Here is a 19,137-nt window from a genome sequence, read left to right on the forward strand (position 1 = left end):
AGGAAATCTGATGTGACCTCTTCAGGAATACTGTACACGACCTGGTAGCGTGAATGGATATTACGTAACATAGGGTCACTTTAAGCTCATTGTGTTAACAATAATAAACAGCAGCAACTAACATACATAATTTGTGATTGAATAAACACATATGTGGATTATTCTGGGTCTGAACACTGTTGGAAAAACTTTGGGATAATGTTAACAGGACATATTACATAGGTCTAGCAGTTTCAAATCTCTGTTTGGTATCCATGTCATGTAAGAATATTCCAAGGCCTTTGGCTTTAGTCACAGCTGCCTTGCTCTACTTTCCTCTTTCTGGTTATTCAGTCAATTTAGAATTTAATATCAACACCAAAATCCCCAAAGAAGTGAACTTCAGGGCAGCAGACAAAACTACATTAAGAGAGCATAATGTCACTGTCGCTGCCAATGGTTAGCTAACATAATGGGCATTATGTGCAAAGCAGACAATTAAAGTAAAATATACTTGTGTTATCCTTTATTACTTGTGATTCCGTGACCCAGTTCTGTCAGTCTGTCGTCTTCAAAGCCAAATAAAAGAGACAGAGGAAGTCCAGCAATATTGCGAATGAGCTGCTAAATCTGGACAGAGGCCTGGCCGCTTGTGGTCGAAGGCCGTCTCACACAAGAAATGTTGTTAAGTTGGGGTTTAAATTCCAGGGTATTCCACTAAGAAAACAATATTCACATGCAAGCAAAGTTTCCACTCTCATCTGAGACTTCCCATGAACACTCGAGGTGCATGAATAGATGATGGAAACGGACAATTAAAATGTATAGTCTAGCGAGGGAAATAGACATACACCGACGTGAAGTAACTGGAGCTCAGTTTGAATATTTCATTTCAGGTAAACACAGCCTGTATATACATCTATTCTGAGCCAGCAGAATTCATCTGGACCACCAGGCTCGCTCAACACAGTGGGATAAATGGATGTAAAGAATACTCATGTGTACCTCTGATTAACACATACAAGTGTCAGACAGTCAAACACAATCAGCCTTAATAGGACTGATTTAAGACGACTTCTGTATTCAGCTTTAGACCTTCAGATCTCTGCCCCCCATGGTTGCCTCAGTTACACAAAAACACAAAAACAAGAGAGGACAAGCATCTGTCCACCATTCAGGATTTCATTCGCAGTGCGACACAGGTTCCCAAGGACTCTAGACCTCGTGAAGCAAAGTGAAGATGTGAGGTCATACGAATAAGCCGAGTGACACAAGGGAAAATTCCTTGTGTTTAAAGTGCTAAAAACTAGAGAAGATATGTATCAAATATAATGAACTGCACAATGGGTGAGTGGAAAAACAATTTGTATGAGCTAGTTATTCTGGCACTGACTCTCAACTTTGAGAATGTGTAAAAATAATACCTAAAATGCAATATTAAGTTGGAAAATTTGCCAATTAAAGCATCAATTGTTATATTATTGCATAACGAACAGTACCAACTTTTTTTGCCATACCAAAAAACTACTTTTTTTGTCTTTCCCATGACCTAACAGTAAAATATATCACTGCTGCAAACAGTCACTTCTGTTTTTTTAACAGCAAAGACTTACTCGTTTCAGGTCATTTCTGTTTTGGCAATATCAAACAACAACAACAGTGTAGCGCTAGTAGAGAATGCACGGTTAGCCAAAGCTATAAATCAGTGCTTTTAAACCAATTATAAAGAAGTTTTCATATCACTCAGTCAAAGGGGAACCCAGTATCCAAATCATCATCCATTTCATTCGAATGGAATACAAATACAACATGGTATTTTTTTGCGACTTATATCTCCTTAAGAAAAGTGTTGTAGTAAATTGAATTATATAATTTGTATTACTTTTTTTTGCATAAATAAGCCAATGGAATGGAAAATCTTTTATTGTCTGTATTTCCAAGTTAGCGACAGCCTTAAGATTCCACTTTTTCACATGTACCCACAAATTTGGTGTGTGAGACGCACTATAAATGCCTTTTATTGTCATCTAAAAAGTATGCTTTGTCCTCTACACTGGTGCAACCAATATACAAGTATAAAATGCAGAAAGGGGTATTTAAATGTGTAATGGATCTTACTGAAAATGGTGCTCGAAGTAGCAACCATCTGCTTCTATGTGCACTTTTGAATTCTTTACCTTGGATGGTACCAGAAGAGCTACACAGCTGCATAGACACTGCACATTGCTGAATGCGATGGAAGTCTTCAGGCAGAAAGAACAGTTGAAATATTTCTCCCTCTGAGAGCCCCCTAACACAGGCATTGTCTTATACACTGTTGTGACTTACATTCTGGATATTTTTCAGAGTGATTGACAAGTTTAAGTTTGGTTGGGGAGAAATGGTTAAGGACTATTCCTAGTTTGAGCTATTTATAATGAAAAGAAAGCTTTCTGCAGCAGTTTTCAAACATCAAATCCACTGAGACAAATCCCAGACAGCTGTCATCTGGTTTAGTTTGCTGTTTGTCTGAGGAATCTGCAAGTAGTCTCAAACTAAGATGTGCAGTGTGTCTGTGTTTGCACCAGTAAGGGTCAAAAGGAATCCCAACCTTCATACATGGGTCACCTACAGCAATACAAAGTTTGGGAATCCCATCCCAGAGGACTGCCAAGAGGACCTAAATCACATCAGCAGCGTCTCATTGAAGTCCGGTCTCCGAGTGGATTGAGAAAAAAATGGGGAAAAATGTGGCTGCTGCACAGCTGTCCACCTACACAGTCTCCATCTGTGGGGGAAACGGACCTCCACGGACCCTTCAATCCCAAGAATGTGGAAATTCTGCAATGTGATGCAAGGCAGTCTTTGGAGAGGAAGCTGAGGAAGTTCAGTGGCTGTTCCATCGCTGTCTTCCTGCTTTATTATTCAATGCCGTTCCCAAAGGAGAATGACTTCACCCAAATTGCTAGATACCTCGTATGGATTCCCAAGGACAGGACAGAGAGAACGTCCTGCTTGCTTATTACAGACTCCGGGAACGTTGGGATTGGACCAGAGAGCGAGGCAAACCGCTAAACAACTGTACAAACATGAGTCGATCCCCAGTCTGGTGTGCCTGATTACAGATGTCAGTGAGCTGAGAAATAATGTGATAAAAGGCTTTGGTTATGATCTCAGTGCATTCGAGGCAACGTAGCATAACAGTCAGACCATTAACATTAACAGGTTTTTAAAATTTATTGAGTCAACGTTCCACAAAATTCCTCAAAGATTTCACTCGTGACTTGAAAGATGTGTCCACATGTACATGTATCCACCACACACTGCTGTTCCCACAGTGGTCTCAGTTTTGATGTCTCTTTGTGGGATTGAGAGTTCAGGGATGTTTTTTTACTCGACAGATTCACAGACAAGACACAGGAACCAGGCAAGGTCTTTCCTTCAGTGCTTCTTAACATATCAGATAAGGAAGTTCTGAAGCGGCGTAAGTCCAAGTCATTTCAAGTGAATTTGACCAACTTATGGCTGGCACACATTACAGGATTCTTCAAACCTTTACACATTTAGAGACCACATACTTGATGATAACAAAAGACAGATTGTACTCTTCAGGCTCAATATTCCAAATCTTGCGTAGTAAAACGTGACTTTGGTGTAAACAAACATGGCGGACGAACAGCTGAGACAGCTCGCGTCTTGATTGGTTTTTGCTCCGGTACACGTGACATGACACACTGTGCATGCTCGGCTCTTCTCGGAGCATCCAACACACTACAGGATTTCTAGTCGCAAATATTAAACATGTTCATTATTCCTGATCTCTCCTTCTGAGGCCTTCCTAGCGGCTCCGACTGGACAAAATCACTCTGAACACACCCCACACCACAGGAAAATCAGACACCATGTCGTTTGCAAACATCAGATAATCTGGCCTTTGCTGGCTTTGATCGTAAGGGGGAGATCGGGACAAAAATCAGCCCTATTATCCTGTAGTGTGTACCCGCCTTTAATCGTCTAAAGGTGAGAAAACACTCAAAAAACAGTCAAAATTGTGTGCAAATTATTTAACATGGCTTAACACGGGATCACAGAGTTTGCGGGAAGCCATGTCAAATTGGTTTGCCAAGTATGGCTACCACTAGCAGATCTAGCACCACCCGCATTTGGTCCTCCTTGCAAGTGAACATTCACATGCCTGGGCTTGTTATGCATTGCTCTGGTCAGATGGTGTCAGTTCAACCAGACAAAGCCAACACACAACTGTATCTACATTTTAGATCGAACTACAGACTGCGCCATGCTACGAGATTCCACCTGTCATCAGTGCTTGTTTACAACTGGCTAGTTGAGCACTATAGAATTATGGGGATAGTCAGTCACTGGAGCTACAGCCAAGGTTAGTGGCTGCGGCTGCTTGCCACAACTTATAAAAGTCATTATAGATCTGTGTTAGCTCTGTGCCGACAAGCGACGATGTTGACGCACACATCCCTTATTCAAACTGCTGCCATTGGGAGAGTATATAAAACCTTGATCCAGGATATGAAGTTAGGACCCAAGTGAAAGCGTTCCAATGTCTTAAAAAGATAGTCCCACTCCACCTGATCAAGCGCTTTTTCAGCATCTAATGAGAGTATCGCTTCAGTGATTGTTAAGTCGGACGGAGTGGGACAACAAAGAATGAACGCACACATCCCTTGAATTAGTATACTTGGGTTTTGTGAACAATAAGCAGATATTAATCTAAGCTGAGAGCAACAAACAAGCTGTTAACAAGCAGGTGTCTGCATTATCTTCCATCTAACTCTCAAAACCAAAAGATTATTTCTTGAGTATCAATGGACTGGGGGACAGAATTCCTGCCTGATCTTACTCCTAGGTCATCAAAGCTTGGTGAGTGGCTAAACAAGTTAAAGTGGGACCCTGTAGGTACCTCTCAGCCTCATTTCTTGATATTGTTTCCCAATTTATGGTTTTAATTTGGCATGGAAATCAGCTGAGGTAAAACAAAGAGCCCAAGTGTTCAATAAAATGGGGGTTGTGGTGATGGCTTGTCAAACAAACAATCCAGAAGAGCAGGGTTTGTTTGCTGAAACAAAAAGTCAGTGTTCAGAGAGAGAACATGTTTGCTATTTCCGCTCAATCAAGGCTATTTCTAGAGGCGGGGAAGTCAACGATTTGGAGAAAAAGCCTGTTGGCGAGTCACAGAGCAAGAGAAGGAGAAAAAAAGAGACAGATGCTTCTCTACTCAAAAGCTGGCAGCTGCTGACTTCCTCCTTCCTTAGCCTGTGACCTTTGACGTAGCGTGTGTCCCTCTTCATCACCTCCCACCAACTGGAGAGATTTCAGTCAACAGCTCACACACACTGACACACACACTCACACACAAACAGGGGACAGGAGGATCGGAAAGTGAAAGGAAGTAGGAGGGAGCTGAAAGAGCGCTGAAGAGGGTCGGTGAAAATATCCAGAGACAGATGGGGGTCACAGAGAGGGACAAACATGTTGGATTTGAAGAAGGGCAAAGGCCTTGACAGAGATGCTGGAGAAAAGCTCTCAGGATGCTATAAGAGAAATGAAGTCCACCTTTAAACTCCCATGGGCACATTTGTCAGTTTTAATTACGTGCTGGAGAGAAATGGAAGCACAAAGACGTTAAATGTTTTAAGGGGAAAAAGTCAAGGCACAGAAAGAGGCTTAATACGACAGTGATGGATCAGTGATGTTGTTTGGTCTCTGACGCATTAAAATCTACTTTTAGAAAGATGGAACAACATGGAGAACGATCAGATACAAACTAGTGTTTGTTCCTGTGAATTTTTTCAGGTGGCAACTCCCCCCCCCACCAAACTGATGAATAGATTATTTCGCCTTCTTTATTATTATTCATTATGTACAATGGCTTTAAAAATAGAGGTTACACCTATGCATGCTATTTTTCTTATGCTCACACGACGTCTGGGTTCTTGAGTAAGCAGTGATAGGAAACATCATAAAAATGCTAACGAAACAAAAGAAAACAACAGAAACATAGTGTTTTATAACATAAAAGTATGATATTATTCTTTGAATTTTGGACTCATTTTTAACATACCTAATTGTTTATCTGTAAATAAGAGATACTTTCTTACATAGCCAGGTATTGTATCGTACTATATCGTATCACTTTGCTTCACATTGCTTCACATCGCATCGTTACCTATCGCATCGCTATGTATTGCTTCGCATTGCATCGCATTGCATCGCTTTGCTTCACATTGCATCGCTTTGCATCGCTTCACATTGCATAGCTTCGCATCACTTCGCTTCACATTGCTAGGTATCACATCGTTACCTATTGCATGGCTAGGCATCGCTTTGCATCACTTTGCTTCACATTGCACCGCTTCACATTGCATCGCTTCGCTTTGCATCGCTTCGCATCGATTCACTTCACATTACATCGCATCACTTTGCTTTGTATCGTATCGCATCACCTCGCATCGCATCATTTTGCATTGCATCATTTTGCATCGCATCGCTTCGTATCACATCGCATCACATCTGGAGACTTGTTTAAAGAAAAAAATAAATAATTTGACAGTTGTTTGCTTTTAATTATATAACAAGACCAACTTTGGATTAAGAGTGAATGAAGACACTTTATTGAATGGGCATCACAGGATCTATTTTTTTTATCAACATTTTCAGGACTTTAATTGCATTTTTTGAAATGCATTGAGTAAAAAGAGTGGGGAGTGACATACAGCATAGGGCTGAAGGTAGGAATTAAACCAGGGCCACTTATTATTGGACTATATCCTCTGTATTTTCACATTGCTGCAACACTCTGGAATACACCACTGTTGTTATATCTCTGGTGAGAGTTTATGTCTTTGTCCCATCTGGGTCCTGATCATTCAAACCAGGAAGCAGGTGACAGCAGATGTAATAAGAACAGGTGCATGATCTACCTCTGAAGGCTCTGTTAATGACTATTCTACACAGGGTGACATTGTGCAGTCACTTAAGAGAAGCTCTTCAAGATGCATAGAAAAGGAGATATCAGGGAGGACACTTAGTTGTTGTAAGCAGGAGGGAAATAAAAGACAAATTGACCGAGCAATTGAAAGAAGGATGGATGAAAGTGTGGACTGCAGAGGAGTGTAAATGACACAGGGAGGTTCTGCTTCGCACCGCTGCCTGTTTCACGGCTCCTTGTTTTTCATGCTCTCCTGCTGAGGAGACTCCTATTAGACCCAATTTATAGCCTCTCTGCCTCCCTGCTCCTTCATCTCTGTCACTTTTTTGCACGCTGGCGCACACACACACACACCCACACACACACAGAGTGGCCCCAGTTTATAACACAAGTCATGTATTTTTTTTACAGCAACCCTGACCTACAAACACGGCAGCAGTAGTCATCAATTAAGGCTTTTTACAGACCTATATGTGTCGTTTAATGAGGGGAGGGAGGGTGGAGCGGGGTTGAAACATGTGGCTCTGAGGGAGAACTTACACAGATTTCTACACTGACTGTACGTTAACACTCATGTACTCAGTCTAAAGCAGGAACTTCAAACACAGAACGACATGAAAGAGTGTCCAAAAACACCTGAGGCAGACACTGGACTCTTTTAAAACTGGCAGAAAAATCCCGTCTGGGTATTTTTGGTGGGATGCCAAATTTTCTTTCATTTCTTTACTCCCCCCGTCCACTTCACCTCATATTGCCCTTCTTAAAGGATTGTGTGGGTCTATTACAGCGTGGCTTTTACTCTCAAAGCTTGAGCCATCGATTTTATTTTTAATTTTAACATTAGGCTCATGAAAGTAACACAAGAGAGAGCTGGAGAGAGCAACAGCACAAGATGTGAGAGCTTTACACATATGTTACAAGTTCCAGTGCTTTTAGACTCTTTATCAGCACCCTGGGAATGCCTCTGGTCCAATAGGTTGGACAAAATGAAAATGAAGCCCAAGGTAAATACATTTGAACTTATCTGTTATTTGGCATCACCTTTAATTTTAGAGTATGTGTTATTACCCTGCGATATGCCGCCAAAAGACTGAAGCGATGCAGGTAGTTCCTGTTATTTTCAAGGGTTATTTATTACCTGGCGGTGTTAAATACTTTACTCTGATTGGTAAAAAACCAACAATGTTTAATTCTTAATAGCGGAAGTGACACCATGGACAACCTGATCACACCTCAAATAATTCAGCAATCTTTTTATTGGGTTTTGCCGTTAACAGAGGGCTGAGTCAAGATCATTGTAGAGGAATACCTAACCCTAACCCTGGTTATGTTTGCTTGAGTTGGTTCTGGTTTTGTTTGCTTGAGTTTGGTTCTGGTTCTGTTTGCTTGAGTTGGTTCTGGTTCTGTTTGCCTGAGTTTGGTTCAGGTTCTGTTTGCTTGAGTTGGTTCTGGTTCTGTTTGCTTGAGTCTGGTTCTGGTTCTGTTTGCCTGAGTTTGGTTCTGGTTCTGTTAGCTTGAGTTTGGTTTTGGTTCTGTTTGCTTGAGTTTGGTTCTGGTTCTGTTGGCCTGAATTTGGTTCTGGTTTTGTTTGCTTGAGTTTGGTTCTGGTTCTGTTTGCTTGAGTTTGGTTCTGGTTCTGTTTGCTTGAGTTGGTTCTGGTTCTGTTTGCTTGAGTTTGGTTCTGGTTCTGTTGGCCTGAGTTTGGTTCTGGTTTTGTTTGCTTGAGTTTGGTTCTGGTTCTGATTGCTTGAGTTTGGTTCTGTTTGCTTGAGTTTGGTTCTGGTTGCTTGAGTTTGGTTCTGGTTTTGGTTTTGTTTGCTTGAGTTTGGTTCTGGTTCTGTTTGCCTGAGTTTGGTTCTGGTTCTGTTTGCTTGAGTCTGGTTCTGGTTCTGTTTGCTTGAGTTGGTTCTGGTTCTGTTTGCTTGAGTCTGGTTCTGGTTCTGTTTGCTTGAGTTGGTTCTGGTTCTGTTTGCTTGAGTTGGTTCTGGTTCTGTTTGCTTGAGTATGGTTCTGGTTCTGTTTGCTTGAGTTTGGTTCAGCTAAATACCAGAAGGAGACAGTGGGATGTCAGACAGCGGAGAAAAGGAGAAATGCGCTAACCGATCTTCTAACAAAAAAGAGAAGAAGCCGTTGCAGCTCCTGATGCACTGCATTTATCCTGCACTTTGCCTTTTAATGAACTGTTTTTATTCTTTGGTTAATTAGATATCATGATATATTGTTACATCATTCTTTTGCAATATATCAAGTATCGTGATATTATCGTTATCATAGGCCAAGAATTGCGCATCCTATGTTACCCAGCGATTCCCACCCCTATTTTTCAATGCTTTGAACTCACCTTGGCGTACACCAGAACATCACATAATAAAATGGGTGTTGTGCATCCCTTTACAGTTCTGTGTGATATATATAATCTTTATTACTGATCTTGTAAGTGGCGGTGGGTAGTACCCCCCTCCCTTTCATCTCTCTGTCTGGTACAGAGCCAGTCCAATCTTTGCTGAGTCATTGAAAGCTCTCCATCCTTCCAAAACAAAAGATTCATGGCTCCAGGGTAAGGGAATCACCCTCCCTCTCACACTCTCTTTCCCCTCAGTGCTCACCAAAGAAAACAAAATCCTTAACCTCCATGCAATCAGTTTAAGCAATCAACAGAGGGGGGAGGGGGAGAGAGTTTAGAGGGTGGTGGCACTTGACCCGCTGAAATTTTCCTCTTCTGTTCTTCAAGAAGTCAGAGGCATTAGCCCCCTGCTCTTATGAAAGCAAATTAGGCCAGGATTCACGCTGACAACTGCAGTTTCAGTCTTCTCCACGTAACCTGACAGATTCATACTGAGGTTATTGAAGCTTCTCGGTTGCATTTCTGCAGTTAGAGGAAAAGAGAGAGTCTTTATAAGAGTATTTATGTAACATGTTGGATGAGTCGGCAAATTTCCCGTCCCTGGTAGAAATATATTTACTCTTAAAAACATAAGTGCAAATGACATTACCGGAGCAAACAGGTCAGTGTCAAGTGTGAGGCTGCTTTCATCTGACTGCTGGAAGTCAGTTTGCTGCACAGCTAATGTGTTGGTCCAAAATAAGCTCAGATTCTGATTACTCTCTGAACTTTCATTCTGACTAAGTCTTAAGGTTTGTGAACCAGTCCAGAAGTGTCCTCTAAAGGGTTGGATTTAATGGACAGGAATTTTCCATGTTTTTGAGACAGGCAGCTCTGAACACTGTCATTGGTTGTGTAACATATCATTAAGTGTGAAAACCAAAAGTCAACATTGTTGTGTTATCACAGCTCAACCCATGATCTAACCCTCATAATAACAAAACTGCAGCTCTTTGGCACCATTAACTAACTGCTGTAAGGTTTTTAAATGGATGCAGTTTGGTAACGTTTTGCAACCAAGACTTCTTACGTTGGGTCAAAATGTATTAGTGGGGCTGGGGTTTGATTTCATTTCATGTTATTCCCCCCCTCTCTCTCCTGGTTTCCTGCTTTGCCCACTGTCCTATGTTTTCTAAATAAAGATGTAAAAGCCCCAAAAGTCTAACTTTAACTTTAATAATATAGTTTCTGTAAAATAAGTTGAATATGTACAAAGTTGGTGTTGGTTTGAGTCAACCATCCACCTGATGGCAAACTTCATCCCTTGTCCTTCGTCACTTGGCATCCCAAGTCTTTCAAGTGTCCATCACCGTGAACCAATCATTGGACTATTTTACTATCTTCACTGATGCCCCGTCCATACTTCAATGGATATTTTTGAAAACATAGTATGTACCAAGATGGAGGGCAACCGGTTTGTTTACATCCGCTTGGTTCTGTTAGGTATAATTGCATGTTAAGAAGGAAACCCTGCTGTTCTTTATCATCATACCACAGTGCAAGAGCTAATAAATAAATAACACTCGCTTACACTTACAATTATCGCTCGCTCACAAAGTCGCTGGAAACACATGTATGCACACAATGTACATCTAAGGTGTTTGATATGAAAGCCGGAGAACACGTCCCCACAACTTACTGGCTCGGCATTCTTACGCAGCCATTTTCAACCGTTTCTTACAATTTCTTTTGAAACATCCATCCATCCATCCATCCATTATCTTGACCGCTTATCCCGTTAGGGGTCACGGGGGGCTGGAGCCTATCCCAGCTGGCTTCGGGCGGAAGGCAGGGTACACCCTGGACAGGTCGCCAACCTATCACAGGGCTCTTTTGAAACAAAGAGAAAAAAATCTGTTTTCAAAATGATCCAAATTCGTGTAGATGTGGCCTGCTACTGGGTTGTTTGTTTACTATGGTACCAAGAGTCCTTAACCTTTGTTTTTGTTAACCATAACACATTTTGAAAAAGTTTGTAGTCCTTAAAAGTGAACACTGGATAATTTTGAATACTTTAATCAGACTCTTAGTTTTTAACATTTTGATGACATACCACCTTGTTCATAATTTCTATAATTTACCAGATTTACGCTGTTTTTTTTTGCTTATTGAATTATTTTTTTCCCATCATTAAAATGGGATCAATGAACTCTAGTAAACCTCAACGTAACTGTTTTAGAAAACAAAACATTTTTAAAAAAGGCCTTACAATGAATTTATCAATTTGAGAACACTAGGGAACACCTGCAGGCAAACCGAAGAACACAACAACTGGACCAACTACATGAATGAGCACACAGATACAACACACTCTGTAATACGTAGATCCTGTCCTAAAGTACAGAAGAATATCCACCAAGAGTTATAAAGAAGCTAGCTTTACATTCATGACTGTTTAGAATTTCTGTAAACATGTCTTAACAAAGTTAAAGATCAAGAGTACAACAACAACAAAGTGTTTTAATCTAGTGTGAATGATTGAAAGGATCCCTAATGGGACCTATCAGTGCTACAGTGTTTATCCAAACAGGCCAGACTCTACTGTATTAGTGTCTGCTTAGTGTCAGATCCCTGAATGTGGAGGCGAGAGATAATGTGACTGTGCATAAAGTTTACAACATGCTGGTGTGTTCACTAGTGTTAGCGTGACAGTGAAGGAGAAGATGATAACCAATTTGACAACATTCCTCGGAGGTCACAAAAACTTTTAAACCTTGTATCCTCTTTGTTTTTTATTTGGACTCTTCTTCAGTTACATTTGAGACCTTGAGGAAACGTGTGCGCCCATAGAGAGAGAGAGAGAGGGAGAGAGAGAGAGAGAGAGAGAAGAGGAGAAATAATGATTGCAACATTCCTCCCATTTCAACACTTCTCCTCAACATTTAACAAATTCCGTCTCCCTCGTTGTCGTTTTTAATTCCTCTGTTGAATTTACGTCCACCTCGAGGCCTCCTCTGCCGGGATCTGCCGGTCATTCACATTAAGGCCACAAATATTTAGGAGCAGTGAACGCCTCTTGACTCCTCCTTGTTAGAAGGAAACAAACAGTCCAGTTCATCAGCAGAGAGACGGGTTTGTTATGTTTGAGTCCAAAGCTCAACACTGACACGCGTCTCCTCTTGGGATCCAGACTATTTTATCGAGCCAATATTGAAGTATTGAGCAATTCTTAAAGTGAGAACTCTGAGGAGGGTATGTTTGTCTTATCAAGCATTGATATCAATCAATAAACTAAGTATCATGAATATTTTGTTGGAACTGAGATTCTCAGCCACAAACTGACTTCAGACTTCAGGTCTAGGAAAACAGAGAAAAATAACCGTGAGGGATGTGAACTGAGCAGAAAAGTACTTTGTCCTTACTGTAAGTCACTTAATGACAACGGAGCCATCTCTATGACAACATAGCAAACTCCTCGTGTAAGGGAAGACCACATGATGCGGTGAAAAGTACAGGAAAAATCTACTTAGTGCAGTTCATGTTATTATTTTTGGTGCGTAATGTCCTGACATAAACTGCCTCGCCACCAACTGTTTCATGGGCTAAATTTGCGTCTTCATAAAGGCAGTTATTCAACAAGCTGTCTTAAATACTTGATCCTGATTGGTCTAAACCCCATAACAGCAGTTGTTCGTTCTAAATAACAAGAGTGACGCAAGGGACGACCTGATCACACACGTCGCACCAAATCAATCCACAGGAAGGAGTCCGACACATTGATAAAGTTCTTTCACCTCTGCCTGTTGACACTGTGGCAGTTTTTAATGCACAAAATATTAGATTTATGGTCAATGAATGGCTGAAGTCAACAGCAGAGAATAAAGAAGACAAGAAGTGGTAAAACAGTGTCAAATAAGGAGCTGAGTGTAAGAGACGTCGACCAAATTGAAGAAAACGGACACAAAGCCATCAAAAACTTGGTATGGTATGGGCTCGGGCGGTGTTATGAGACTTGCTGAGTGACAAGAAAACATCAACAGTAAAGTTATGGCATGAGGAAGAGGACCTCATATGAGTGCTGCTGTTATTTACTGCATCTGTTAAGAACGCAAACGGAACAAATGCTCACTGAAATGCTGACGAAAATGTGATTACAACGGTAAAATCAAGTGGCAACCTCCGGTCTCAAACTACGAAGCCCATGCGGAAGTGTTATAAACTGCAATTCATCGAGAATCCGCTTGAGGCTGGCTGCAGAAACACCAGAAACCACATAGATATGAATGGGAAAAAGACGATCTTTGCAGCTTTAATAAACATGTTTACAGCCTGGTTCAAAAAACAGCTTGGTTCTATGTAGCTAATTTCTCTATCGGCACTCACTGTACGGGGGGTAAATTTTTTTCTAACGCGACGGTTCAGAAGATATTAAGATTATGAGTTTTTCCCCAAATAAGGACATGACTGACCCCCGGACGGGAACACATAGCTGTTGGCTCGGAGGCTCAAACTCCGTCTCTTTACGTCACACTCTGCCTGGTTGAGTTCTGCATTTCCAATATGGCTGCTGCCGTCGATTGGCTTCAAAACAGCGTTCAAGAACAGATGGGTGACGTCACAGATACTACGTCCATTATTTATACAGTCTATGATAAATACACAATTTTATATCATTACTCAGTGTAAGCTTATTTCCATCTTAAGTATCTTATTTGTATCTTTATTTCTTATCCCCTCAGTTCCGTGTCATGGTCTTGTGTCACCCTGTTTGGATTCTAATTCACATAACCACACGCTCACTTCACATTAACCCTTGCACCATTATGTTATTTTGTTCATAACTGCTTCATGCAACAAGCTAGTTTTCTCTCTTAGTAGAGATATCATTGAGTCGATGCACTCTTCAGTACACATTGCTCAAGTCCCCAAGATGATATTAACAAAGTGAAAAGGCACTCTGGCAAAACTCCTTAGAGCTTGTGTAGCTGCTCTATCTTGCACTGACATGTAAAGAAAAATGTTTAAAAGTTGCATACTCAGCCTTTAATTTTTTTAAAGACCCTGAGCGTGGTTTTCAGACAGTCAAGTTAAACACTCTCCAGCAGCAGCTCATGTAAGAACACATTAATTTGTCTTCACGTTGTCCACTCCCTGTTCTGTTAAATGTCCCGCTTGTCACAGCGTGATGTTGCAGTGTGACGCAGGTGGTCTCCGTCTTTCAGGGTTAGGGGTTGATACATTATTTTGACTGAATATGTAATCACTAAAGTCGCAGAGGAACATAGCAGTGTGTGTGATTGTTGGAGAGGAGAGGGCTAACAGATGCTGAGCGCCTCGTGTGCATGTGTGTGCGTGTTTGAGTAACTGCAGTGTTAAACCTCAGTCGCCGAGACAGCTCACTCTGTGTGCAGGTGGGTGGGGAGGCGAGGGAATAAGGAGAAGAAGAAGTCTGGATAAGAATCTACACTAATCGTAGGAAACAAAAGGCCATAATCCTGCTTGTATTCGCCCTCTAGGTCTTCCTCTGTGTTTCACATGTTTCCAATCCTGGGGTTAGATAACAGGCAGAGGAGGGGAAGACGCCATTTGAGCGACGGACGAGATGAAATAATTCAGACGAGCAAGTTTGAAAGTCACAGAGAGAAAAGAGAGCAGAAAAAAAAAGAAGGAGGAGGATTGTTTAAAGGGAGAGCCAAACGAAAGGGCATCGGGGTCATGGTGCCAGAAAGCACGCCTCCCTTAATTCTCCTCAGATGTTGTCGAGACTGGAGCCTCACTTTGCTTATTAATCTGTTTTAATGCTTTAATTAATAGCAGAGCGCAGACTGCAGAGTTGGCTCAACCGGCCAGGGGGAAGGAAGGACACAGCGAGGCGCTGCGACCGCAACTGACGACTGCTTCCCCTGTCTGTCTCTCCTTGGGTTGTATAACACAGTTTGTGGGAGAAAAGGAGGCGCTGATTGTTTCATAGTCGTCATTTTTCACGCTACAGAGCCGACATAAATCATCCCAGGCTTTGAGATGTGTCACTAAAGTAGCTGTTGTGGAAACACTGCGGAGCCAAGCCTTTATTAACTAAGTTAATCTAAATTTTGCTTCTTAAGTGGTGCAAAATACCCTCATTTATGTTCTTGAATGCTACATTTATTGAAGTTTTCATTCTCTAATACCTTACAAGGCTCTATTGAAGCAGCAGTGGCTCCGAAACCAATTAGATTTGGGGTGCGTAACCAAGAAACATACGAGTAAACTCGGCAAACTCCTGCAGCCTTCAGAGTCTCTCTTTAATATTCTGTTGCTTTAACCTCTTTGGGCTTGGCTGAACTGAAGGTGTGTTGTGAGTTATGGGTACACCATCTACGTCAGCACTGCCAGAGTTTTGAAGCGGCAGACGGACCCACTTGCCAGAGGTAGAGGTTGCACAATTTTTGACGGTCTGTGTGGCTTCAGGCGATCGTCCGCTCTGGACTTCAAGTTTTTCTCGCATGTAACTGTCTTTGACACATCTGAAAATAATCCGAGTAAACCTTCGGCCTGTCAGTTGATTATTATTATCATTGGCTGAACAGCGCTGCTGGAAACGCTATCCAAATCCCTGCAGTGCACAGCAGTGTTGTTTATGAATCTGTCGACAGCCAAGGGAAACAGCCTCTTCCACAAAACACGCCTGGAATCCACGCTGATAGAAACAGAATGATGAACCGGGTTCCTGCACAGTTTGGTTTACAGGATACTGTTGTCTCTCTCTCCGCATACCAAACTCCCAATATCTGCATCGCCCGAGGATCGCCACAGGAACGGGGGGAAGTGGATAAATGAGAGAGGGTGCAGAGGGGTAACATGTTTTTGTCCTGTCACACATTCAGGCTTATCAATGACAGCAGCTCTGGACTGTGTTCATGTGGTGTCAGCACGGGCTTTGTTCTCAGGACGGCCTCTGCTGGGGATGGATTGGACGTAGAGAGAAGGGGACAGCGTGAAAGAAGAAGCATGAAAAGATATGAAAAAAAGAAAGATAGAGAAAGATAGGTGAGACATCAGGAAGAATATTCTTTTCAGCTGGTTTGGAATAATAAGATGAGGTGTCAAGTCCAAAATCATAAAATAATAACCAACCTTTTGTTTGTTCGTGTGTATCTGTTCCAAAGTCCAGCTTTGTGTATTTTTTGTCCATTCTTTCATCTCACTTTTCAACCTTCTACATTTTGCTGTGCTGCTTAAATAAGCAGAAATTAAAGGAAGCTTCCATAAAACGAAGATTTGAGGCGTTGACACTGACATACTTTGACCTATTTGTGGAACTGACTTTGTAATCTGTGGGTCTAAATAGACAACATGGAGCTTGACTGGGGCGGTGCACCTGACCAACAGTAACACAGGTGTCCTAAGGCAAACTCAGCAAGTTTAAAAACCTCTCGAGGAGTAGAGGGACAAAAAGCTAGTTGGATCTTGATTTTCATTTCGAGTTTAGAAATTAAAATGATGCAAATGATGGGGATAGAACACTTGAGATGTATCATCAGAGGGGAGCCCAAATTTTCAAGGTGGTCCCAAAAAGATAGTCTAGATCATGAAAGCAGGCTTCCAGATCCTTTTGACTTTCTTGGTTTTAGGGAGGAGGCCCAAACTGAAGCCAAAACATTCTGAGCATGTCCTGGTGATTGGCTGCTGTATAGGTCACGAAGCCCCCCTCCTCCATATAAACAGATGGGATGTGGGTTAAACTATGAAATCAAATAACTTTCTCAATATTTTTTCCAGAAAGCGGTTTCTGTTGGTATAAGTAGTTGTTAACAAGCTGAAATTATTTCCAAACATTAACTTTACCTACAAGTTTAGTTTTTTTATTTATTTTTTGTTGTTGTTTTTTGGGGTGGGGATGGGGGGTTTCCTTTTTTGGACTGGACAGCAGCCAAATGGCTGTGGCCAGGAATCTAACTAGGGAGTGTTGTAACAAAGACTGTAGCTTCTATACATGGGGTGCATGCCTAAACACAAACAGTGCTTCCTAAACCAAAGCACCCCTGTTTTGGCACAGGACTTTCAGCACAGTGCAGATTTGTACCAATCTGAATGTGTGCGGAACAAAAAGACTGAATAGAATCCTGTGAACTCATGAACCAAACTTTTTTGACATCCAAACAGATCTGGACGAGGCAGAAGTTTGTGAGTAAGCAACAAAACTACAAAATACAACCTTTACAAACATGTTTAGTTTGTGTGGAGAAGAAGTAAACAAATAAGATGTGATTTAAAGGAGAAAGCTGGAGGTAGAGAGCAGAGAGAAGATCACAGAGGTCCAGAACACATGCCTCAATACTCCACCTCTGTGGTACTTAGTTTGTTGATAGAGATCTGCCCCGAGGACAGCTTGAGCTGCGTCAAGTGGGCAGGCTGCTTATTTAACTCTCACCCATATTCCAGCAGAGACGTTAGGCTGAGTGGGTCTAGCTTGGAGGAGATGCCAACAGGTAGAGGAGGAGAAAGTAAAGAAAATACAAATGCATGTATATTTCCAAAGCGTGTTGTTTCAGTGTGAGCTGCTAGCACAAACAATGCTGGTCAGGTTTTTAAGTGGAAACAAATGCAGAATACTACTGACTGCCAAACTCATGCTGTTCTAGCTTTAGCTGTAGGAGATTTTAAAAGAAAAGTCTTTTTTTTTGGGTTGTTTATCTCCTATTTATTACAGGTAAACTTGTAAAAACAAACGTTTGCTGCTCATGACTTGTGGTATCGTGCAAGATATTTACAAGGAAGTAATTCTGGAAATCTCACAAAGTTTTCCAGACCATTTCAAACCATTCCCCCACTGCTCCCGGCCGATAAGAGATAAACTGACAGAAAACAAAAGAGGAAGAATCACGTATAACCGTCAGTCCTACCTGTGCACTCGTGCTGCAGCCCCTTGCCGTAGTATCCTTTCTCACAGATGCAGTCGTACTGTCCAGTGTGCGTGCCGCACTTACAGCTGGCCATCAGGTCGCAGCAATCCCTGCCGGCATCGCAGAGAGAGGAGCAGCGTGACAGATCCTCCTGGATGTAGTCGCCTGTTGGAAGGTCTGAAGGAGAGACGCAGGCAGTTTAATGTCAGCTTTCTTTAAAAGTTGAGGTATCTGGATTAATTCACCTGCTTTGCATGAGGCCTGAATAAAGGAAAGTTCCAGCAGCAATGTGTGTATTACTACAGTGAATTAGCACAGTAGGCGTGCTGGTAGTTACCGTACACAGCACAGTGTCTTAGAGGCTGTCTACAGGCTCAGTTTAAAGACAGCTTTTTGACACACCTTTAGCAAATTGAAGATAAAAGTGCAAAATAAGCAGTCCTTCAGAGCCAGGTTCCTACAACTGGTTTAAAGCATATGGCCACATGTTCCCCAACACAGCAGTCACTTACAAAAGCCAGTAAATCAGAGCTGAGACAAAGGACTCAGAGCTGTGACTAGGAGTTGAGGTGGAGGCCAAGTCAGACTTCCACTTAAATTTAATTCCCAAACGTTGACCTGCTTCCTTTTATTTGCTTCTTATTGAGAGAGCAGGAAGGAGGACCGAGACGTCTCGGGTGTATTTTTTTTGCGATCCAAGTGAGAGTAGTTCAACATGTGGTTCTGTAGTTGAAAAACCTGAGTGCATCCTCCGAGACAGGCGGAGGCCGGAGGCTGAGCTGATAGCACAGTGTGTGTTGGCTTTCATTCTCACGGCCCGACTCCACCGCGATCTCCACCGCCGCACCTACTGTCTGGGATTTCAGACACCGTGCAGGATTTATGGCTTTCTGCACACTCTGCGCTGCACTCCACTGTGATATTTTATGGTGAGATTTGGAGTTTTACAGCCATGACTGAAGCCATCTTTTTTCACCAAATTGTGGGAAGTCCCCCTGAACTGTGGGAAA

The 19,137-nt window shown here is 41.9% G+C and overlaps 1 protein-coding gene across 3 annotated transcripts in view; it reads right to left on the bottom strand.

Moving 5' to 3' along the window:
• The window catches only part of svep1 (sushi, von Willebrand factor type A, EGF and pentraxin domain containing 1), a 136,953-nt gene that overhangs the window by 76,169 nt on the left and 41,647 nt on the right, over nucleotides 1-19,137 (bottom strand). For all 3 annotated transcript variants that reach the window (XM_034676242.1, XM_034676243.1, XM_034676244.1), the window contains exon 3: nucleotides 18,128-18,304. In XM_034676242.1, the coding sequence (XP_034532133.1) occupies nucleotides 18,128-18,304 (177 nt within the window). The remainder of the gene's footprint in view (nucleotides 1-18,127; nucleotides 18,305-19,137) is intronic.

This window comes from Notolabrus celidotus, chromosome 23 (genome assembly GCF_009762535.1).
Source record: "Notolabrus celidotus isolate fNotCel1 chromosome 23, fNotCel1.pri, whole genome shotgun sequence".
NCBI lineage: Eukaryota > Metazoa > Chordata > Actinopteri > Labriformes > Labridae > Notolabrus > Notolabrus celidotus.